The sequence below is a fragment of the Abrus precatorius genome, unplaced genomic scaffold, assembly GCF_003935025.1.
Source record: "Abrus precatorius isolate BTA unplaced genomic scaffold, Abrus_2018 Scaffold3, whole genome shotgun sequence".
NCBI classification, from domain to species: domain Eukaryota; kingdom Viridiplantae; phylum Streptophyta; class Magnoliopsida; order Fabales; family Fabaceae; genus Abrus; species Abrus precatorius.
The window spans coordinates 4,876,152-4,900,250 of NW_020874373.1; the positions used below are offsets into that span (position 1 = coordinate 4,876,152).

General features: G+C 34.1%; 4 protein-coding genes across 6 annotated transcripts; 1 reads left to right on the forward strand and 3 right to left on the reverse strand.

The window, feature by feature from the left end:
• Positions 1-424: 424 nt before the first annotated feature.
• Positions 425-8,469, reverse strand: LOC113861642 (peptide chain release factor 1-like). Its single transcript, XM_027494603.1, has 11 exons — positions 8,269-8,469; positions 7,986-8,086; positions 7,600-7,698; positions 6,956-7,139; positions 6,730-6,778; positions 6,563-6,641; positions 5,944-6,018; positions 5,790-5,867; positions 5,452-5,610; positions 879-974; positions 425-786 (listed from the first exon to the last, which is right to left on the reverse strand). Exons 1-11 carry the CDS (start codon positions 8,399-8,401, stop codon positions 592-594), a joined length of 1,248 nt encoding a protein of 415 aa, XP_027350404.1. The 5' UTR covers positions 8,402-8,469; the 3' UTR covers positions 425-591.
• Positions 8,470-9,874: 1,405 nt separating this feature from the next.
• On the reverse strand, positions 9,875-11,729 carry LOC113861641 (pectinesterase-like). Its single transcript, XM_027494602.1, has 2 exons — positions 10,715-11,729; positions 9,875-10,590 (listed from the first exon to the last, which is right to left on the reverse strand). The coding sequence occupies exons 1-2, from the start codon at positions 11,727-11,729 to the stop codon at positions 9,875-9,877; spliced, it is 1,731 nt and encodes a 576-aa protein (XP_027350403.1).
• A 456-nt stretch (positions 11,730-12,185) lies between these two features.
• On the reverse strand, positions 12,186-13,886 carry LOC113861055 (acyl transferase 4-like). The gene is made up of 2 exons (XM_027493656.1): positions 13,479-13,886; positions 12,186-13,067 (listed from the first exon to the last, which is right to left on the reverse strand). Exons 1-2 carry the CDS (start codon positions 13,884-13,886, stop codon positions 12,186-12,188), a joined length of 1,290 nt encoding a protein of 429 aa, XP_027349457.1.
• A 7,678-nt stretch (positions 13,887-21,564) lies between these two features.
• On the forward strand, positions 21,565-23,821 carry LOC113861644 (two-pore potassium channel 5-like). Of its 3 annotated transcripts, XM_027494606.1 has the most exons (3): positions 21,565-22,620; positions 23,142-23,181; positions 23,272-23,759. In XM_027494606.1, exons 1-2 carry the CDS (start codon positions 21,635-21,637, stop codon positions 23,152-23,154), a joined length of 999 nt encoding a protein of 332 aa, XP_027350407.1. In that variant the 5' UTR covers positions 21,565-21,634; the 3' UTR covers positions 23,155-23,181; positions 23,272-23,759. The 3 variants fall into 3 exon arrangements, with proteins under 3 accessions (XP_027350407.1, XP_027350405.1, XP_027350406.1); XM_027494604.1 differs by lacking the exon at positions 23,142-23,181 and having other exon boundaries at positions 21,570-22,620; positions 23,272-23,821; XM_027494605.1 differs by lacking the exon at positions 23,272-23,759 and having other exon boundaries at positions 21,570-22,620; positions 22,724-23,247.
• Positions 23,822-24,099: the final 278 nt, after the last annotated feature.

The window sequence follows — 24,099 nt, forward strand, 5'->3', positions numbered from 1 at the left end:
TAACAAGTGTAAAAAGACACAGATAACCGACCTGAAAACTTAGGGCGATGACATGCCACGACTACAAAATCTTTCAATGATTAAATTACATTGAGGTTCGGTGATTGTAACTATTTTATGAATATATCAAACATGAGTTTCTTACTGGTCCTTCTCCCTTTCGGTTACTTGATAGTTTAAGGAGGATATTTTCTTTTGAACATAATTATTTGCCGAGTTGAACCTATTAAATTCATTTGAGATTTTTATTTTGTACGTACAACATATGGATGACTCGATAATTTAAAAAGAAAAAGAAAAAAAAATCTTTACTTTTCATTAGGTCTCAAGCCTCTCTTGAAACAAAGAATGTTTAATCCAAAAACAAAATTAATAAGGGCAGGGCTTTCGCCTTTATATTATTGAGAACACGAGTAAACATGCCAGTCATGTAACTAACATATATAAACACGCATCAATCGGTTGTATGCTATCTCAACTTCTTCCTCTGCCTAGAGTCTTGCGCAAAACATGAAATATCATATTTTCAGTTAGTGAATTACACCAACAAGACATTAAACTAATAATCGGCAAAAGTTAAGCGCACTGGCTTTACTGAGAAGAACTAAAAGTTGCAATTGCATCCATTTCTTCTTGCAATAGAAGAGCATCAATGAAGACATCAAGATTTTCCCCTTGCATCACATCATCTATCGAGTGATAAGTGATACCAACTCTATGATCAGTTACACGGCCTTGAGGGAAATTGTATGTTCGGATGCGTTCAGATCTATCCCCACTACCAATCTGCACAATTTGACGAAGTCCAAGTTGATCCAGATTCCAGAATGCAAAAGGGCATGGCAATTGAACAGAATTTACTAAGAGATCTCTTCTACCTGCTCTGATCGAAGCTTTGATCGACTACTCTGAAGTCTGAGCCTTTCCATTTCATATAGCTTTGCACACAGTACCTTGAGAGCTTTCGCCTTGTTCTAAAAGCAGAAATGAGAAGGCAGAGATAGAACGTAAGGAGAAGAAAAATAACTTATCACAGAAGAGAAATGTAGAACAGAGAAACCAAAATAGTGAATTCATCACAGATCATAATTAACTAAACCTGCCTCATCAAATATGCCAGAATGGCCCTTACAAAGTCTTATTATTGAAACAAAATAAGCTTTAAGGAAAATAAGTCTAACATTGAGAAAAACAACAAAAAAGTTTTGAAACTGAAATGTAATTATACCCTAAACATACATTTCTCAGTGGAAAAAAAAATACCAACAGCACAAGTGTGCCAAGTTTAAGCTGCCTACCAGCCTCAACTGAAAGAATGTAATGGGTTCCGTCAATTCAATTCCTACCAGAAGAGTGTAAATATGTAGAAAGCATATAAAAGAAGAATTCTTCTTGTTAATTTATATTCAATGGTAATGATCAACCAGCTGGAGAGGTTTGAACATGTTTTGCACGCTGGCATACTTGATAAGTTCGCACAAAGTTTCGAATGTCAGAACGCATTTGATCCCAATAGAAGTGACCGGCAACGCAAGAAAAAGTGCATAAGAACCCAACATGGCCACCCAGTCTCGATGAATGGAATTCCTGCAAAATAAGGTGGACAAGCGAACGGTCTGCAGATGGAATGACGATGCGGTTCTTATAAAATAGCAAATCATCCCGCATAGAGTATTGCGAAAATGTCAAAGGATTCAACAAAAATTTTGAAATCAGTTGTTGCAAATTAGATGATAGAGCGACAGCGGCACAAATGTTATCAAGGAGTGACGATCGCGAAAGGGACAATGCCATCAAGAAAGAACAATATAGAGCATCAGTGGCTGCATTTGTGGGTCCGGGTTTGTATTCAATAGAATAAGAATACCCCAGAAGTTTAGGTAACCAGGCTTCTTGCTCCGGTGTCTGAATAGTCTGTTCCTGAAAATGCCGCAAACTACGCTGATCCGTACGGATAATGAAGTGGTGACCCAACAGGTAGTGCCGGAACTTAGCAACACCTTCAGTAATCATATAAAGTTCCCGAACACAAGTCGACTATTTCTGCATACGAGAAGAGAGCTTCTTAGAGAAGTAAGCAATTGGATGTCTTTCTTGCGCTAACACCGCACCTATTCCCTAACCCGAGGCATCCGTTTCTAAGACAAATGGCTTGGAAAAATCAGGAAGAGCAAGTATAGGTGCCTCCAGCAAAGCAGCCTTAAGGGAATCAAAAACTGTTTGTGCACTCGAAGACCAAGCAAAGCGATCCTTTTGCAACAAATCTGTCAAGGGTCCACCAATCTTAGCATACTGCTTAATAAAGCGGCGGTAATAACCCGACAAGCCCAAAAAAGCACGTAACTGAGTAACTGTAGTCGGAGCAGGCCAATCACGCACTGCACTCAGTTTGGAGGGATCCATTTCAACACTATGTTGAGACACAAGGTGGCCTAAATAATCCACCCAAGTTTGCCCGAAAGAACACTTGGAGAGCTTAGCATAAAACTGATGTTGCTGCAGACAACGCAGGACCATTGATAAGTGTTCCAAGTGAAGCAAGTGGGACTATAGATGAGAATGTCATCGAAGAAAACAAGAACAAATTTACGCAAAAAAGATCATTCATAACTGCTTGAAAAATGGCCGGAGCATTGGTGAGGCCAAATGGCATTACAAGCCATTCATACAAACCCTTATGAGTGCAAAAAGCAGTTTTGTGGCGATCTTCAAGACGAACTAGAATTTGATGGCACCCGGACCGAAGATCCAATTTTGAGAAGAACACAGAACTGCACAACTCATCCAAAAATTTGTCAACTATGGGAATTGGAAAGGAGTCTTTGACCGTAACTGCATTCAAAGCCCGATAGTCGGTACAAAATCTCCAAGAACCATCATGTTTCTTGACCAATAAAAACTGGGGTAGAGAAAGGAGTTATTGGGTGCAATCGTCCCCTGAAGAAGCATCTCATTAACCATGTGTTCAATCTCCGCCTTTTGTGCAAATGGATAACGATATGGTTTGACTTTAACCGCAGTGAGGACGGGCAGGAGGCAAAACTTTGGGCAAGTGGAATACGGTAGCAAACTGGTGCAGGATAGATAATAAATCAGGAGGCAAGTTTGGAGGAAAAGGATTCTCATCTGTAACTTGTTGTTCAGGAGAGTCATAGTGCAAAAGATACAATTCTGAAATCTGAGCAGAAGAATGATAGCGCTGCAAATGATTAAAATGAGCATATTGAGGCATCGAGGAAGTGTCCCCCTGTAAGGTTACAAACTCACCACCAGAGAAAATTTTAATGTAGCCAGTACTATAATCTGCAATATGAGGACCCAGAGTGGCCAACCAAGAAGTACTAATGACAACTTCAGTGCCACTTACCGCCAAGACATAAACGGGAATAGTAATAGTATGACCTGAAATTGAAATAGATAAAGCAGGGATATAACCCTCAGTTTGCAAAAAAGACCATGACCTTCAGGTAAGGCGAAGGTTGCACTGGAAGACGTAATGAATGCACCAAGCGTGGCTGAATGAAACTGTCAAAACTACCTCCATCAAGTAGAACGCGAACAGGCTTACCAGAAATTGCACCCTGAAAATAAATGGTTGCCTTGCTAGGAGAACCTCAAAAAGCGTTCAAGGAAAGATGGTGAAGGGCGGCCTCAGAATCCAGGGAATCGTCGGGAGGCTGTGGTGGGGGCAGATCCTCTTCAAGCTCAAAAAGTTAATACCGTTTATTTGGACACCGGTGATTCCAAGTATATTTTTCGTCGCATGTAAAACAGAATCCCTTTTCCCAACATAATTGTTGTTCGGCCGAGGACATACAACGAACCAGATGTGACGGCTTGACAGGCGGTGTGGGTAAAAGCGGTAGTAAAACAGAAGGAGGAGGCATTGATGAAGAAGAGGGCCCCTTAGTAGATGAAGAGGGAGCCAGGTTTGGGTTGGTTCGCACAAAAGGAGATTTTGGGGTCGGAACCGAAAAGCTCACAGTATCTTGTTCATCAAACAAATGGGCTAGAGCAACTGCCTTAAGCAAATCTAAAGGTCCCTGGGTGATGACCTTTCGCCGAATCAGGTCCTTCAACCCACTGAGGAAACAATCAAGTAATGCTTCATCGGTGAGTCCTTCACTACGATTAGCGAGGAGCATGAATTCATTGTAGTAATTGGAGATGGAAGAAGTCTGAGCAAGTTTAAAAAGCTTGGGACGGGCACTGTCAAATGGCAAAGGACCAAACTGTGATTCAATGGCAGTGGCCAAAGCAGCCCATGACGGCAATTGATTCGCTCGTTGGAGCATTTGAAACCATAGAATAACCAAACCTTGAAAATGAACTGCGGCGATCGTTAAACGATCTGCATCCGAAGTGTTATAATAGGCAAAATATTGCTCTGCACGAAAAAGCCAATCAAGAGGGTCGATACCGTCAAATTTTGGAAAATCTAACTTTACATGCCGCATTTGCAAAGGAGGAACCAGAGATGAATGTTTGGGTTCAGCCTCAGAGTTCGTCACTCCATTCAACGGATCAGAAGAAAATGACAAAAGATTAAGCATGAGTTGTTCCAACGTTTGTTGCATTCCGGTCAGTTGTGATTCAAACTGAGACACTCTGAGACCTAAATCGATGCCCTTACGATCTTGCGCCTCAATCGCATCAAATGCCTTTTTCATGTCAATTTGTAACTCCTTGAGTCTAGTGTTTTCCGCCATTGGAGTCAATGAAAGCACCAAATTGTAATGGGTTCTGTCAATTCAATTCCTACCAGCAGAGTGTAAATATGTAGAAAGCATATAAAAGAAGAATTCCTCTGGTTAATTTATACTCAATGGTAATGATCAGCCCTGCAGTGAGAAATTACACCAAAAAAGCAAGGAAGTGCAGTACAGAATTTAGGAAATCATAAATAAAAGAAGGAAAGACAAGTTAGAGACAGCAAAGAGATTCACCCAAAATCTACCTACCCCTAAACCTCTTTGCCCACTACATATATTATTATTAACTGTCCCTAAACCGCAAAGGAATATTACACGTTTACTATGCCTAACCGCATTATTCTGCCCACTATCCTCCACCATAACAAAGAACACATGCCACATACAATTCACTCAATCTAACTGGAAATGTGTAGATGGCTTCATCCACGCCATATGAAAAATTGCAAGAAATTACGAAGTGGCTGTGCATCAGAACATATTGCCTCAATAATTACTCTCGCAAGTATAGATAAAATTTATGCAAGGCTAGTTAATTAAATTGCAAGTCAATCTAGAAAAATTGTAGCACTATTATTAACTCCAGCTCACAGAGAGCAATTTGGGAGTTAATTGTACCACTCTATATAAATAAACAAAATGAGAGTGTGTAGTTGTACTGAAAAAAAAAAAAAAAAAAAACACATTTCCAGTCAATAACATTATATGTGAAATATGCGAAATATTTTGAACCATTTACCATATGTTGAGAGCGCTCATCTTGTATAGCAATCATAATCCCTGTTGGAATGTGGGTTACTCTAACAGCACTATTGGTTGTATTTGCATGCTGACCGCCTGAACCACCAGATCTATAGGTATCGATTTTTAAGTCTTCCTTCTTCAATTGAACATCAACCTGTTTAAGGGCATGTTATTAATAGCTATAAGACACCGGCAGGAGAAAAAAGTAGGAACACATCATAAGATCAAAAGATATTAATCAAGCCTTCATAATTCCACTCATCAACTAACAGAATCAAAGGAGAAAAAGAAAGATATAAATTGTATAGGAATGGGCATTGATTACTAAATTACTTCATCAGCCTGAGGGAGGATTGCAATAGAAACAGCACTAGTATGAACACGTCCTGACTTTTCTGTCACAGGAACTCGCTGTTAAAAGAAGAACATCAGCAATTACTAAGTAGATGTAGTTATAGGTTGTAAATGAGAGGGTGGTAGCAAAAACCTGTACTCTATGAATTCCACTTTCAAATTTTAGTTTCCCAAAAACACCAACTCCCGCAATTGCAGCACTCGCCTCCTGATAAAGTAAAGTAAAGTCCAAACCACATCACTTACAAGATGAATCCAATTCCACTATCAAGAACTTGTGGCACACAGTACAATCAGAGACAGAGGGTCACAATGAATGCAAGGTGAATATGTTAAGTTCACGAAAACACGAATATAAAAATAATGGTTAAGAACAGAAAAAATCAGAAATATAGTAATCGTTCATATGAAATGTATGATAGAAAGAAGGTATAAAAGTAACACCCTCTCAGTTCATAGACCAAGAGCCTCCCTCTCTAGGCACAAACAGCCTCCCTAATCATTTTCTTCCATAACAAACTTCTCTCTCATCCTTTTATATTTAAGTGACTCCCCATTACACGTGTGCTCCCTTTCCCTTCCTAGTGTACACACACCAGATTTTGGGCCTTTCTACTTGACTCACTAATGGGCCCATATCAGTCACCCACTCACCCTAACAGAATATTGCAGTAAACAATTCAAAACACGTTACTAGGAAAGTATTGAAAATCAGGTCATATTTAGTGTCTATTAATGTCTGAAATATGTACCTTGTATCCTTTAAGATCAGATTGAGCTATATCTACTACTTCAAACTTCCAGCCTTTCTTGTGAGCATACTTCTCATACCTAAAGTATGTAAGACAAGATTCCTTTAAGAAAACTAACAACAGTTTCTGAATCAGACTAATTTCCAGTGACATAAATGTAACCTTACATTTTAAAGATATCCATTGCAAACAAGGAAGCCTCCTCCCCACCAGTGCCTGGATAAAAATAGAATAAGAAAATGAAAATGGGAAAAAAGAAAGCAAATAGACAGAAGTAAACAGGTACAGTGGTAAAGTGATCAACAAGACCTAAGACAACTTAGCAAACATTCATTAAGCATGAGTTTGATGAACATTTATAATAGATATCCATTTTCAACAGTGACAATTTACCTGCTCGCACCTCCAAAATGCAATCTCTTTCATCAGCATCATCCTTCGGAAGTAATGACTTCAGCAGCAAATTTTGCAGTTTTCTTTCCTCCTCTATGGCCTGGCCCATCTCCTCTGAAGCCATATTAAGCATGTCTTTATCCTCAGAACATTCAGCCATTAGTGACTTCAAGCCACCAATTTCCTGCATAGTAGAAAGGTTGTTATATAACATATCCAAAAAAAGAAAAAATACTCATCTTCCCTTTTTCCTTCTTATTTATTTAAACTCAAAAAGGGCATAGTAATTAATTCATATCAGAAATGTAGATAAATAGATAGTATCATGCCAAAGGCTATGTGGTAAAACATTATCACAGAAGAAACAGCAAAACAGAAACCATTTTCCCACTGAGTGGAGTTAACTGAATGGATCAAATGACATATTTATACTGGTTTCTACATCATGAATCTAGTAAAGGAAGAGCCTAACAAAAAGTATATACATCATCAAGTAATGTTTGCTAAGTAAGGTATGCTTAACTGAATAGGTGAATGCCGGAATAAAGTCATGACACAGATTTAGACAGTAAGGAGAACCCTCCATCACATATGAAAGTTAACACCAACCTAAAATTAAGCCACAAAATACATCAACTTATTACCTTCTGTTTGGCCCTCAATTCATTAATAAGGTCCACAGAACCACTCAGTTTCCGAAGCTCCTTGTTAGCTCTTGCATAATCAGATGGTGATGCTTCTGGCTGTCTTCAATCAAAAACAGAAATTAAACATAAGCTAAAGAACTCCAGCACCATTCAATTATACAATTACACTTAGGTTTAATCGCATAAAATAAATTAAAAGAAAAAAAAGATATTAATTCGAGAAAAAAAAATCATTGGGCAACTAAAATAGCACATTAATCATCTACCAAAATGCAATATATTATAGAACTAACAAGAGGTGTCATTAAAACAGATGTGCAAAACATTAAAAAGAAAATACCGAGAAAGAAATCCAAAAAGAAGAAGCATTGCAAGTGCATTACCTGATTTAGGAGATTGTTAAGACAAGCAGTCCTGTGCTCAATAGCCGAGAGTCTTTGTTCCATTATCTTTAAGAGCTTCGGTGACAGTTGAGGTTCCACTTCTGTTAACAAAAACCATCAACCTTACTTAAAGTAACTGTCAGAGGCAAGCAAGGTGGTATCTATGTATTGTCGTTACCATAATAACAACGAAGGATTATTGTCTGCTCCGAACTATCCATTATCAATTAAAAAATATAATCAATTTAATAAACCTTAAAATATAAAGGAAACGAAAGGTTACCGGCAGAGTAAGAACAAAGGAAAAATGGAGGTCGGTGCCGGAAATTCGGGAACGAGAAATCAGAGTTTGGCTCAAATTGCTTTCGAAATCGAGAAAGATAACGGTAAATAATAAAGCTACGATGTAATCTCATTGTTATTTGTTAATGCTTCTCAATGGTTTTTCTTTCAGATGAAATGGAGAACTCCACACAACTTCCCTTCGCTTTCAAATTTCAGCAGAGACAAAAGTCATGATTCGCTATGATTCGACCCGCCAATTAAAGCCATTAGGCCCGGCCTCCATGTTCGGCCCACTCTACTTTTTGCCCAGCCTCTTGTTGTTTCGTATTTCTAGGACCAAAAAGTAAAATAATTTTGTTTAATTCATTATTTCATTCGCAATCTAAATAAATTGAACCGTGAATTAGGAAATTTATTTCATTCATCTGATTTTTTCTTCGATTAATCTGAGGCAGGAGAGGATTCAATTTTTTGATAGAATTGTCTACTAACTAATTACGGTTAAAATGGAAAAAAAATGATATATTGGGTTTAGCAATTAGGATTTAATATGTTACAAAAAAGTAAATAATGATTCAAATTTCTATTAAGAACGATGCCTATTTTTAGTACATAATTTTTTCATTACTATATATGAAAAACATTTATAACAAACCCACAAAGAAATGTTTGAAATGAAAAAAAAATGTTAATTAAACTTCAATATTTTTTTTTTACCTTTTCTAATAAAATACTTGTATTTTTGTTTCGCGTATAAAAACATGAGTGTTACATTATGATATAAGATATTTTAGTAGAGTTTATACATAGAGAGAGTATTTTGAGTGCATTTAAGATTTTAAATTGTAAATATATATATATATATATATATATTTAAACTTAGCATTCCAACAAGTAAGGGGTTATTTAGGAGAGATTTTGAAGAAAAAGGAAGGAAAGGACATATTTTTTAATTTTAAATAAATATATTTAAAATTATTATTTTTAAAAAATTAAAAATATAAATTAATATATTAATAAAAATATAATGTATTTATTAACATAAATAATATATAATTATTTTAATTAAAAATTAAAAAAATGTCCTTCCCTCCCTTCCCTTAAAAAAAAAAAAAAACTTCTACCAAACATACCTTAAAAGATTCCATTAAAAGCCAAACAAATAAATGTAATTAGTCACGCTTAATTATACTTAAATCTTCATCCTCCCCTGATTTAACGGTGATATTGTCATTTTTCTTCCGTCACTTCACTAGCTAATTAATTACTTTCGATTTCAAAATTTTAAATCAATATTAACTAATTAGTTGAACGAAAATGACCTGATTGATTTTTACTTGAACTTTAATATTTGTTTGAGATTAATTTAATTTGAAAATTAACAGTGATGATGAGCAATTAAGATTGCCATTAGAGGCAAGTATAATGATGGAATGAAATGGAAACTTTTAGCTAATAGAAGCAAATTTTCATTAGAATAAATTCCATTGCACCCTAGATATTGACAAACGAAAGGATAGAACTACAAAGAATAATAAATTGCGTGGGTGCGCATGGTGGCTCTGATGTGATAAAACTTGATGTTCTAAGGAGAGGTTTGGTTTTTAAGCTTTGACGAAGCCAAGGGCGTGAGGAACATGAAGACTCTTGATCCAATCAACTCCAGAACCAGGTCCAGCCTGGAGGAACTTGCCAGCAGTGAATTGTTCAGCTTCGGCACGGCTGATGAGACCACGGTAACCCTTCCACTTGACCCTTCCGCTAACATTGGCACCAGGACCATCGTTGTTGTACTCAGCATAGTACAAGGTGTCAAGGAAAGCATTACCGGCCCAAGGGAACCACCCATCTGGATGAATGAAGTCTCCGATAGTGGATTCCATGACAACGGTCGTTGAGAGCTCCTTCCATGGCCTTCCCAAGTAGGATTTAATCTGAAACCTCACAGGGAAAAGTGCTGCTTCTGGGACGATCTGGCAGTCTTGGATCACGATGCCAGTGTTCATTTTCTTCGTCTTTGTGCCGTCTGCGGTCACTGTGTTGAATTGGTTGTCGTTTGGCTTCCTCACAATGATCACAGAGTGTTGGATTATTACTGGGGATGTGCCAAAGATGAAGTCAATGGTGCCAGAGATGACGCAGTTGCGGTAGAATTGCCTGTTGGCTTGAGCGTACAAGGTGTCTTGGTAACCCAATATGTGGCAACCCACGAAAGCAGACGCGTCTCCTTGGTTCCTAAGTGCCACTGCTTGGTGACCATCAGGTCCAGCTGTGTTCTCAAATGTCATTGCCTTTGCGATGAATCCTGTTGCAGTGTTGGCTGCATGCATCCCATGCAAAATCAGTTAGTCCACGTTAATTCATTCATGTTATAGTATATATATGTATACATGTGTGTGTAAGGAAAATGGTTTTATTTAATAGTAATAAAGTAAATTAATTACCGAAGGTGGCAGTTTGCATGGTCGTGATGCCGCCAGCAAAGCTCTTGTGACCAGTGACAATGGTCTTTAGAGGGCCATCACCGTACATGAGAACGTTCACTGCTTGCTTGGGAACGGTGATGTACTCATCATACACACCAGCCTTAACATAGATAACGTATCTAGGACCAGAGAAACCCTTAGGGTATGAAGCTATAGCTTCTGCAATGGTTTTGAATTGACCACTTCCGTCCTTGGCAACAACAACATTGGGCTTCACTCGTGATCTCCATCCCTTACCTTGAAGCTGAGCCAAAAGCTTACGATCAGCAGCAGGGAACCAAGTAGGGTATCCTTCCTCATCAGCCTCAGACCCAAGAAGGCGACGGGAAGCGGGTTTAAGATCCAACTTCAACCCGAATTGTTCAAGGATCTTGGACAAATCAGTCACAATATCAAGCGTGATGGCAGTGATTTTCTGCACGTGGTCCAAACCCTGCTCGTTCAACTGCTCCTTGATCTTCTTCTCACCATCAGTTCCACGGTCAAAACCATCCATGCACGCTTGTTGGTACGAGATAACAGCACTGAGCCAGTTTCTGAAATCAGCAGATTGAAGATGAATGTTTTGCACGTCGTTGTTGTGAACCAAATCAGTGCTGAGTTGAAGACTTTCTATTGCAGATTGCAACAAATCCTTGCAATCATCGAGGGCCATCTTCGTGCTGTCATCTTTTCCATACTCCGTTGTGAGCCTGTCGCTCATGTTAAAGGCTTTGATGACACTGTCAGTGGTTGCTTTTACGGCAGCGGCTATGTAAGCCTTTGGATCAGTGGCATTCACGCCCTTGACTGAGCTAAGAGTGTCATGGCAGAGTTTTTGATCTTCGGTGTCTTGGCATATAACTCTGACGGATTTTTGTTGAGACTGGATTTCTGGGTCTTCGCTCTTCTTGTTCACGGCAACCACCACGCCGAGGGCTACACCCACCACAAGGATCAGAGAGACCGCAGAGATAATAACCTTTCCTGACATTTTTTTTTATTTAAATTTTTTTTTTTAATTTTTTCTCTCCTTTATTGGATCTTCTCTTCGATGGTCGAATGGAGAAGATGGTTTTCCTCCCCTGTGTGGGGTGTGTTTATTGAGGGGGAGGCTTGAGGAGTGATGAGACATGGAATGAAGTTGGGCTTTTATAGGTGTAGATTCTTTATTTTTAGGCTAATAAATTGGAAAAAATATGTATATTTAGCGGGTTTTGAGGTGCTTCTTTTATGAATGAATGGCACAATTTGTCGTTGGCTTCAAAAATTTAGGAGTGGAATGAGACTTTAGATCACTAACTATTTTTGTATGTTATGTTTATGCTAGAAATAGTCTTTTATGTTGATGAGGTTAATTTTCAATTTGGCATTATTGGGTCTAAGGGAGACCATTTCTTCGGCAAGCCTCTCAGCTATTTTCTAGGAAAGTTAATATTATTATAAGCCTTTATATCATTTCCCCATTCACGACTCCACTCATGTGATTAAGGAAAGGAACTCGATGTGGCTCCTCCACGCACCACGTCATCAAGCTAACCCCTTTGTTTGGTAGAGGCATGGACCCTACAATGGCCACGGGTATAATGGTGGAGCCTTGTATGGGAACCACGTGGACAGGTGGACCCCACTTGTAGTCCACGTGGTTGAATCCTAGCCTTCCCCATTCTGATATGAACATAGTAGTGTAGGTGAGTGGAGGTGCAAATGGGTCCTCTTTCTCTCCACCTTGCAAATGTTCACCTTTCAAGTACTTTCCAAATTCAACGGGTAACTTGGCTTTTGCTTCTTGGATCAGCTTCACCACATCAATCATCACAGCCTCTCTAAGGGACTCAAATGAAGCTGTGATCGTCACTGGGAAAAAACAGTTTCCGTATAAACCATCGGGTAGAACAGGGTCCAAGAGATGACGGCAATTTGCAAAGAACACAAGCTTCAGTTGAGTTTTGGGTTCCAATTTAATGGCTCTTGTTCGGCTTCTCCAACATGCTGCAGCTACAATCTCGAAGACAGAGCAACCGAGTCCAGTTACTTGTTGAAATTCTTTCTTCAGAAGGATGCTTTGATCCATGGGCATGTCTATGTTTGCATGCTCTAGCTTGTATTCTGGTATTTGAAGTGGGGGTAGCTTTGGTGGCAATGTAGCTTCTTGGGGTGTTTGAGGAGATGGGAAAAAGTCCCTTTGCCACACTGGTTCGATGCTGGCTTTTTCATGACCCCTTGCTAGCTCCCCAACGGCATTTAGAAACTGTGCAGCTCCTAGACCATCGCATATGCTATGGCAGAATATGAGGCCTATCACAAAACCCCCACAACCAAATTGTGTCACCTGAGGAAGGAAAAATCAATATTCTTTAGTTAATTGACATATTCAATGATAACAAGTAAAGTGCACTATGCTTGCTGATAAAAGAAAAGTTTTACGACAATTAAATCAAGAACATTTCTTGTGTAAGCATAATATTTATGTACACAAATAATTAAAATAATATAGTGAGGAATTGTTTAAGTTTTTGATTGATTATGCATATAAAGTATAATAATGGCTTTTATATCACTAAAAAGGAATTTTTTATATTTAATATGTAGTTTTTAAATGTATATATATAAAAATAATAATATATGATGTTACATGGGATATTAATTTTTAATGATTTAAATAGTAGACATATAAAAGAAGTATGGTATATGCACGTACAAATGTTAAACTATAGCTATGATGAAATTTTGAACGTGATACCTGCATTTGCACGAGGGGTTCGACGTGTTTGATCTCAGGAATATCATCAGGAAGAAGATCATCATATGGAAGAGACTGAACATCATCAAAGAAATTGACAGATTCAAGGGTACAATCAGCACATGCCTCAACGTACCACACGCCATCACCAGAGCACTGAATTTGGAGGCACCCTGGTTTGGATTCAGCGAGTGTTCCTGCAAGAGGGTAATAAGGAACCAGTGCTTTGGACAAGGCCTCTCTTATGACCCTTGCAGCTTCAGGGCCATGTCTGAACACGTGTAAGGTTCTAGCATTGCATCTTAGAACAGGTAATCTATCGATGGCTGATAGGTCCAGTGTGATCAATGGAGTTTCCTCAGCTGGTTTAACTAAGCCTCGTTTTGTTCTTATCACAGACACTGCCATGACTCTGCAGGAAAACGCTAGTTAAAAAAAAAGGCGTGGTAAGAATCTATATGCATATCATGATGCATTTTGAGTAAGCTTTATTTATAAATGATGAAATTGGTATTTTATGTTTCGAGCTCCTTGGCCTTTTAAGTCTAAACTTTGTTTGGTGTAGAAAGTAGAAACTGAACTATTCCGCCAAGCATTGTGGTTTGTGACATAATTTATTATTTTATTTTTGAAAAGTAATAGTGTTTATATGTTAAAATCTTCACGTTTTTTCCATTGTTTTCTTAAAGAAAGATGGACAGAATGTATTGGAGCATATATATAAAAATTGTAAACTGATCAACAAAATGAAGTTTGGAAGTCATTTATGCATAGCAAATGGTAGAGTAAATCATGTGATCGATATCATTCACATGAATGCATCCGTCCCAATACGATTATTTTAAAATAAGTTGTGGCAAATTATAATAACATAACACAATAAATTGTCCTGTAAACAAAAATAATCGAAATATTAAATAAAAATAATGATAAATTACATGGTTACAGGCAAATTAAAACCTAAAAATCGAAGCCTGTCTTCTTTGTGAAAAGCTTATCTAGTCTCTACACTGCTTGTTATCTAGGATTGTTAAAATCTTCTATTTCTCCAAACACTTTATCAAAGAAACAAAAGCCCAACTGAAATGAACCATTTTCTCCTTCTGGAGAATCTGGGCAGCTATAAATTAATGACCCAAAACACTTCAGCCCATAAAAAATACAGAGAACTGAAATAAACAAAAATATTAACCTTATATTAAAGATAAATTATACTTTATTTCCTAAAATTTAATGCTTTCTTACTTTTTTTATGCTATTAAAGTTTCTAAGTGTTTAAATTAAAGCAAAACATAATCTTTTTATAATTAAACTGATAAAATCATTGGTTCATGATTCAACAATATCAGACGAATAATAATAAAAAATATATTTTAATATTATATATATTAAACAATAAATTAATATAAATTATAAAAAATTAAGTTAATTAAAATTTTAAAATAACATAAAATGATCATATTATATATTTCAGAATAAAAATTTATAGTAAATAATTAAATAATAATAAAGTTATTTTAAATACCATATATGAGTCTTTGTATATTCAATAAAATATTTTAGAAAAGATATTTTAAAAAATAAAAGAAAAATCTGCATTGATTGGTTCAAACCATTTTTCAGCATCGATTATTGCCTGATTTTGATCGATTCCTAATCAGTTTTTTTTGTTCGACCACAAAATTTTTGAATTGATCGATTTAATTGCTTAATTAATTTCTAGTTCAACAGATCAAACTGACCGATTCAATCCAATTTTAACAATTATGTTGAAATTTATCATATCAATAATTTTAATGATGGCTAATAAATCTTAAGTCGTTAGTTGCCATTGATTAACTGCTCTAAAAACAATTCACTTAACTAATTATAACTTATTATTAAATTACCAATAAATTCTAAGTTTGGAAGTGAATACTTCAAAATCAAATGTGCTATTTTATTAGTTCTCTAAACTTTTTGTTCACCAAGTTATTAAGAGCTAAAATATTAAAACATTAATCTTTTAAAAATATTATCATTAAAAAAATTTTAAAAAATTTGAATATCATTTTTTTGAATAATTAAGGAAAATATTTAAAAAATTAAAATTAACTCTTTTTATAACTCAATTCCTATTAAAAGCTCCGATTGTTATAATTTAAACATACAAAGAGATTTTAACTAAAAAAAACTAATAATTTAGATATAAAAATTCTAAGTATCACGTTTAACATCTTATTCTATTTATCGTGAGACATTTAGAGAAAATAGGGTGAAAAAAAGTAAAATATAAAAATAGGAAAAAAAATCCTAGATATTATGGTTGTGTCCTCTGTAGCTTGGTCGGGCTATTTATGAGTTTGGTAGGTAAAATGATGGTTTCAGTTGTATAATATGTGCAAATAAATGACTGCGAGTTTGAAGCTTAAAACATGCATAAATAATTCACAGCAAATTGCATACTCAAACATTACCCAATAAAAAAAAAACAACAAATGACAAACATTATGGGAGGAAAAAGGTGTATACTATGTTGCATCGATACGGGTTCGGTATGTATACGGCATTTTTTAAAAAAATAGGATACGGATACGTCAATTAAAAAAAAAAAAATATATATATATATATATATATATATATATAATTGTATAAAATAAATATAAAAAAATTATATATAAAATAAAAATACATAAATTTTAGCAAATAAAGAGTTAGTCACTAAACTTATTATTATTGTCATTTATTGTTATATTACTCGTTGTTTATCTTTCTCCTGTGAAAGTTGATAATTGAGGTCTAAAATGAGAGGAGAAAAACATTGTAGATATCAGAAAACTAGAAATACTGATATGTAAAAGTTGAAAAGAAGAAAAAGAAAACTAAATTAGATATTCAATGAAAAAATTACTTAGAATTCTAAAATTTTAATATGCAGGTATGGGGTATCTAAGTACCCATCCCGCCCCATACCTGCATATATATATATATATATATATATATATATATATATATATATATTATAAATATTTTATAATCACTTACTATTACCGTAAATTTATTATTTATTAATAATATTTAAATTTTATTTTTTATATTTTAATTTTAAATAATATTTTTCTATACAACATATGTATTACAACCACAACTATAATATATTGAATTTAAATAATATTATTCTTACTATTTATTCACTTTCAAAGAAGTTTTTGAAAATATATAAATATAAAAAATTATTGTTAATTTTTATTTGTTAATTTTTTTCAGATAAAAAGTATAATTTTTTTAATATACACGTATATTTCTTTATTATAAAATTTTATTGTGACCATCATTTATCTTTTATTCAAATTCTTTCTTTTAAAATTTATATATATTATAAATATTTAATTTATTAAAATAATTTTTCAAAAATTTATATTTTTGATAAAATACTTTTGTATAATATATGAGTTAAAAATACTAGTATTAATATATATATATATATATATATATTAATTATATTATATTATTTTAATTAAATCTATTATTTTTCTTACAATTTCAATTTCAAAAGTTAAAAAAAATATTTTATACATCCACTTTCTATTGTTAGTATTAAATTTCTTTACTCTAACTATATTATCATTCTCAATGTCTGTCTCATTAAAACTTAACAACTATGAAACATTATTCATTAGAGTTAGTTGTCAATGTCGTTATAAGATGTCACCAAATGATCCCACACGAAAGGACAACTATTGTGCAGATCTATTTCGTTGTCACTCTGACATTGTCAATCGATCAATTCTGACACAATATAGGGTTATCACTGACAAATAACTTGTGTGTTTAGTTTCGCTTATTGTTTCTAAAAATTTTAGTTTAGAAAATTATTATATTAAGATACATTTAGCATTTATGATATTTGAATATTTTATTTTTTATCTATGTTTGTATCTTGTTCGATAACTACATATTAAATTTTTGTATTATTATGCTACTTATGTGAAGTTATATAAATATATTTTTCTCAAACAGACTCGGGTAATGGATATAAGATGGGTATACGAGTATTCAGAAGGTATGAATACGAGAATTAATGTTCATACCCACGTGGGTATAGAACTGGGTACGAGTATTTTTTTAAAACGTAGGTATGGATTACTCATTGCCATCCCTAGAAGTGCTGTACCCATGCTTCATATATGTGTTCCTACTTTTTTCTCCTGCTGGACTGCTGGTGTCTTATAGCTAGTAATAACATGGCCTTAAACAGGTTGATGTTCAATTGAAGAAGGAAGACTTAACAATCGATACCTATAGATCTGGTGGTTCAGGCGGTCAGCATGCAAATACAACCAATAGTGCTGTTAGAGTAACCCACATTCCAACAGGGATTTTGATTGCTATACAAGATGAGCGCTCTCAACATATGGTAAATGGTTCAAAATATTTCCCATATTTTTCACATTTAATGTTATTGACTGGAAATGTGTTTTTTTTTTTTCCGGTACAACTACACACTCTCATTTTGTTTATTTATATAAAGTGCTACAATTTCTCTAGATTGACTTGCAATTTAATTAACTTGCCTTGCATAATTTTTATCTATACTTGCGAGAGTAATTATTGAGGCAATATGTTCTGGTGTATACAGGTCCGGTCTTGAGGATAATTTAATGGTGCGTTGTCTAGGGCTAAACTTAAAAGAGGGTCTAAAAATAAAAAATTATATTCTATTTTCACTTAAAAAATATTTTAACTCTTACAGATTTTAGTTAAAAAAAAAAATTAATTTCTCACACCTCACTTCTATAAGCACGCAGTCTCACCACTTAGAACTCTTTCTCGTCTGTTTCTCTCAAATCTCCCTGACCTCGATTTCTCTGATCCTCTCCCTCTGTTTCGTCTCTGTCCCCTCTTATACTATCTCTCACCCTCTTCCTTACTCTTCTTTGTTGCTTTATTGGTTTTTGTCCTTTATGCTTAAATTATTGAACCAAAATAGCATAGCAACAAAGCAGGTGCAGAATATGACATTCTACTCCTGCTTTTATTTTATTTTTAACTAAGAGAAATTTTTTTGGTCAACATTATAATAAGTGCCGATAATGTGAAGATCCCATAATTTATCTATTATTAAAATCTTCATGCTTTATTGGGTAATAGAAGATGGAGAGAGTATATTGGAATATGCATTGTTCTTGTTTTTTTTTTTTTAATGTGCAAACATATGCTATTAGTGTTATGAGACAATGCAAGACTCCTCGGTGATGCTGGTTGAAAGGGAGAAGCTTATGGCGGTTCATTGGTTAGGCTAAGCGAATGAGTGCCTCTCATAGACATCTCATTACTTCATACCAATAAAAGAAAAAAAGACATTTCATCACTTAAATCAATTTTAAAGTGAAATTTGATAAAAGAAGATGAGTGGAAGAATATGCAGGAATTTTAAATATAAAATTAAAGATAACATAATTATATATAATACACATCATAACATCTTAATACAATTCCAACTATATGTAATTGAATAATTGCGTTAAACGCGTACCTGAACTCACGAGTCATAATCAATCCTTATGAGAACCCATGAGTCATAAGCAATCTTTGTTTTCGAGTGAGCGTGTACTACTCTCTTGTCTGATTGCTATTATCTCACTTATCTGATTACTATTATCTCACTCTATTAACTGTCTAATGGGCAACAGTTATATAAGCCTAATCAGATGAGAACATGAACATCTCACTAGACACATAGAATAGTGCAACCCATCACAAATTATTCACTCTAAGAGCCTAATTACAAAATCTATATAATAATTATTATTATTATTATACACATTAAATATTAATATTAATGTTAAAAAATCTAACAAAATAAGTATACCCAAATATTTATTTGTACCAAAGATAATATAACGTGCATAACATGGTGCTTGGATTCGATAGAAACATGTGATCTAATCACAGTCATAATATTGCGTAGCTAGTAATTAATCACATCAAACAGTGCTCAATTATTAACTATCCAAACTTCTTACTGAACTAATCAAATAAATCTTTCCTACAAAAATTTTATTTTTGACTGACTACAAAGTGAAATGTTAATATCAGAATATAAATATGGCTCAAAATGAAGCAAAAGAAAATAAACAATTGTTATATATAGATAAAATTTTCAAGTACAAAAAAATGTTGAGAATATTTTTTGTTGTTGTCTTTTAGATTTAAGTAGGAGATTGTTAATTCATAGTTATACTTATTATTTTGATCAGTTACAAATTCATAGTTTTAACATTGTGGGACAATATATACATAAATCTACAATATTATTGAAAAGATAAATATAATTTATAATTATTTATTTCGAGCTTTTGTATTTTTATAATTTTAAATAATTTTATCATTTTAAGTATTGTAATAACAAACATTCATTTAACCATTTTTATTATATACGATTTTGCATCCAATTCTCAACGATATTCATAGTGGAGAAGACTTTTTTCAACATTTGTAGTTTGGTAAGTAGTATAGAGTTGAGTCTTAAAGCAAATACAACAATGAATATACACTCTACTTCTTAGTCTCTACGAACTTTATTGCTAAAAATTGGTTTCTCCTAATTTTATAAATGTATTGTCAGAATGTACATATATAAAATAAATTTGAATTGACTATATAGTGCCAAATATTTAGAGAAAATTTTGAAAGATAAAGTCAAATCAATCAATTTTTCTTTATCAAACGATAAAATGAATCCCTTAGTAAAATTCTCCAACCTTTGGATTTAAAATAACAATGAATGATTGTAAATTAGAGAGAAATTGATGCAGATAAGAAGAAGGGGGTGAATAATGAAAAAGAAAATCCAACAGAAAGATAGAAAGAGAACGAGTTCCTCCAACAGTATTCAAATTTCTTGTACTTAATATTTTTGCAAATATAAAAACAAGTACAGTTGTAAGCTGTAAATATCTTATTTACCAAATTATAGTTTACAGTGCCATGGATATAATCCCGTTCTGTCTCAAAAAGTCTCCATACAAAGTGACACACACTGAAAATAAAAAAAAGTTGCAGTTCATCAAAGACCAAAGAGTTATTAATTCCAGTCGTCTTCCAAGTCATAATAATTGGACTTAATTTAATTAGCAACTTGCGTTTACAAGGCCATGAGACTTGATTATCCAAATTGCTAAATCAATTTCATTTATAAACCCCACCCCTCGAAAACCAATGATACCCACTTAATTGGTTATTTCTTTAACAGATATCTTATTTTAACGTGTGAAAGTTAATATTGTGTATGATATTATATTATATGCGATTTTACTCCTTTGATTTTTTCTAATTATATATGTTTATTTAACTTCTAAATTTAAATATTTTTAATCATTACCTATAAATTTTTATTTTATTAAAAAGTATTAATTAAAATATTAAATATCACAACTATGTATAGTTTTTTTCTCTTTAAACATTAATCTCACGTCTTATAAGATCTTTTAATTTTTTAAAGTTTTTACTATTCCAAAAAATGAAAATTATTTTATATCTCAAATTCCGTATAAAGTCTAAAAAGTTAGATAAAGATAATAGTTTAATAATTTTAATTAAAAAAATTTAAAGAATAAAATTTACTTAATTTTAAAATAAAAAAGTAATCAATTTTAAAAACTACAATCATGTGGATCGAACTATGTATATATAAAGTAAAAGTGTAGTTACACTTTACTTTTATCTTTATTATTTTTTCCTAACACATACATTTTAAAAAAATAAAAAAAAAATTATTGTGGATTAACGCTTTCCTTTCTTTTATCCATTGGAGAAATTTGGATGTAACCGCCGCTGTTATATTAATTTTTTAATACTTAATTTAATAATTAATCGTGAACTTGTATAGAATAGCTTGTATGATTAGCGGTTGTTTGATTGGTATTAATTTATTTTTCATTCTTTCAAAAAAGGAAAAGATAAAAATAAAAAAATGCATGGCACTCTTGTCTCTTTAACTTGAATAAATCAGAATAGGGCCCCACAATCGCCGTCAGAACACGTGGCATGGGGCCCACAACAACTGACGAGTGTGTTTGGTTTGGTGACTCAGTAATGAAAGTTTAAACCATTCTCAATGAGTGAAACAATGTTTATGTCCACACCAATCTCATCTTTTCTCTGCTCTTCTCCCTATGGAGAATGAACCCTTTCTAATTCTCAACACTCCCCAAATCATCGAACGTTCCGATTTGCCCTTCTCATCTTCCAAGTCCTTCAACGATGTCACCACCTTGCAAGAAGCCCCACGTGTGGGAAATTCAGAGATACAATCCTTCAATGAACACCACCAACCATTGCTTCCAAAGAAGAAACTTAGTCGTTGCAAGACAGCCCCTGCTATGGTTGCCATGCGAGACCTCAAACCTAAGACACCCCAAGTTCCCAAACCTCAATCTAGTTCCATAATTCGACAAGGCATTTGGTTACTTGTCGTGTATCTCTTCGTGGGAGTGGTTATATACTCTTACAATAGGAACCATTTTTCTGGCATAGAGACACACCCTGTAGTGGATGCCCTTTACTTTTGTATAGTTACCATGTGTACCATAGGTTATGGGGATATAGCTCCTTTAACTCCAGTTACAAAGGTTTTTGCTTGTGTTTTTGTTTTGGTGGGGTTTGGGTTTATTGATATTCTCCTCAGTGGGCTTGTAAACTTTGTATTAGATTTGCAAGAGAAAGTGATTCTGACCAGTCTCCAAATGGGTGCTAGGGAGGGTTTCTCTGCAAGTAATTACATAGTTGATGTGGCAAAGGGTAGGATGAGGATTAGATTGAAGGTTGGTTTGGCACTTGGTATTGTGGTTTTGTGTATTGGAATTGGGAGTTTGGTGTTGTACTTTGTGGAGGGTTTGGAATTTGTTGATTCTATTTACTTGTCGGTTATGTCTGTCACAACGGTTGGGTATGGAGACAGAGCCTTTAAGACCCTTCCGGGTCGGTTATTTGCGGCTATTTGGCTCCTCTTTTCTACTTTGATGGTGGCACGGGCATTCCTCTATTTGGCTGAGGCTAGAATTGATAGAAGACATAGGAGAATGGCTAAGAAGGTTTTGCAAAGAGAAATCACTATTGAGGATTTGCTTGCTGCTGATATCAACAACACTGGTTTTATCAGGTATCACTTCTTTTCTTAACAATCACCTCTAATTTCTTTGCCATTGGTAATCTTCACTGCCTGTTAGAACCAAACAGCACTAAAGATGACTTCTTTCTTTCAGAAGTGAGAGCCAGATATTAGTTGGGTACCAATTGAGGCCTGATACCAATTCTGGGCACCTAATCTAAGTAGGAAAATAAAACTTGCTTCTGATACCTTAGATGCCATAACCAGGATATTCTAATTAAGCATTATGCCTCTAACCTTACGTTAATTACAATTAGCTACATCATTTGTAGCTTGTGGAGAGCATTGTAATGATTCGCGAAATCTCGATATGAATCAAAATATTATTAATAAAAGAAACCGGTAGTCATAAGCGGACATAATTGTAATTTGTTTAATCCGGTGTTATAGCTTGGATGCGATTTTCTTGTTTAATTTGGTTTGAAAACTGTCATCTCTTGTCGAACATGCGATGGCCAATGTCACTTTCTGAAAAATATTAACCGTGTCTAGATGTTTTATGCACCATGCAGAGTGTACAGGTAGGGGCAGAGAGTGTGAGGCATCAATAATGTATGCATTATTCAATTATTTTATATGGTTATTATTTTAAAGGGCTATTTTTATTTAATTGTGGCTCTTCTCCCTTCGCTTTGTTTTCAGTAAGTCAGAGTATGTAATCTTCAAGCTGAAAGAGATGGGTAAAATACAGGAAAAAGATGTGTTGCTAATTTGTGAGCAATTCAGGAAACTTGACCCCTCTAATTGTGGGAAGATAACACTTCCTCATCTCTTGGAGGACAGATCATGATAGAGTAAAAGCAAAACAACTGATATATGAACATATAATTGTTTCAGCAAAAGTGCTAGCAGAGCATTATTTTTGCACAAGGAGGAAGATGGGAAACTAGGGAAGATAATCTTCGCTGGGAAAATTCTGCAAATGTACATGATAGAGATTTTTCCCTAGGGGTAGGTGATAGGGATTGAATTATTCGAAGCAAGATTTTGTACAGAAATTACATCAATTCGTAGAGGTGGTTGCAAGTCATAAGCTCAAAGGGAATTTACTAGAAGGAAAAAAAGAAAGGGAGAGAGAGAGACCCATCAATTTGACCTCATTCCAAAAGCATTATTTCCCTCTCCTGTAACCAGAAAAAAAAAATGTTAGACATGGAAAATTTTCGTAATATCAAGTCGTGATTTTAATTTTGATGCAAAAAAGTTTTTATCTTCAAATTTTAAGTACCAATTAGTTTAATCCATAAAATTACAAAATTAATTTATGTATGAAATTATTAAATAATAGTCATATTATGAATTTTTAAGTTACTAAATCACAATCATTTTTAGTCCTAAAACTTTAACAATATTTTATATATTTTAAGGACTAAATTGATTAATTCTTGTAATTTTAGGAACTAATTTAGGGCGTGTCTTCTATTTTTATAACATATTTTAACTTTTTTAATAATTTTTTTCATTCTATCA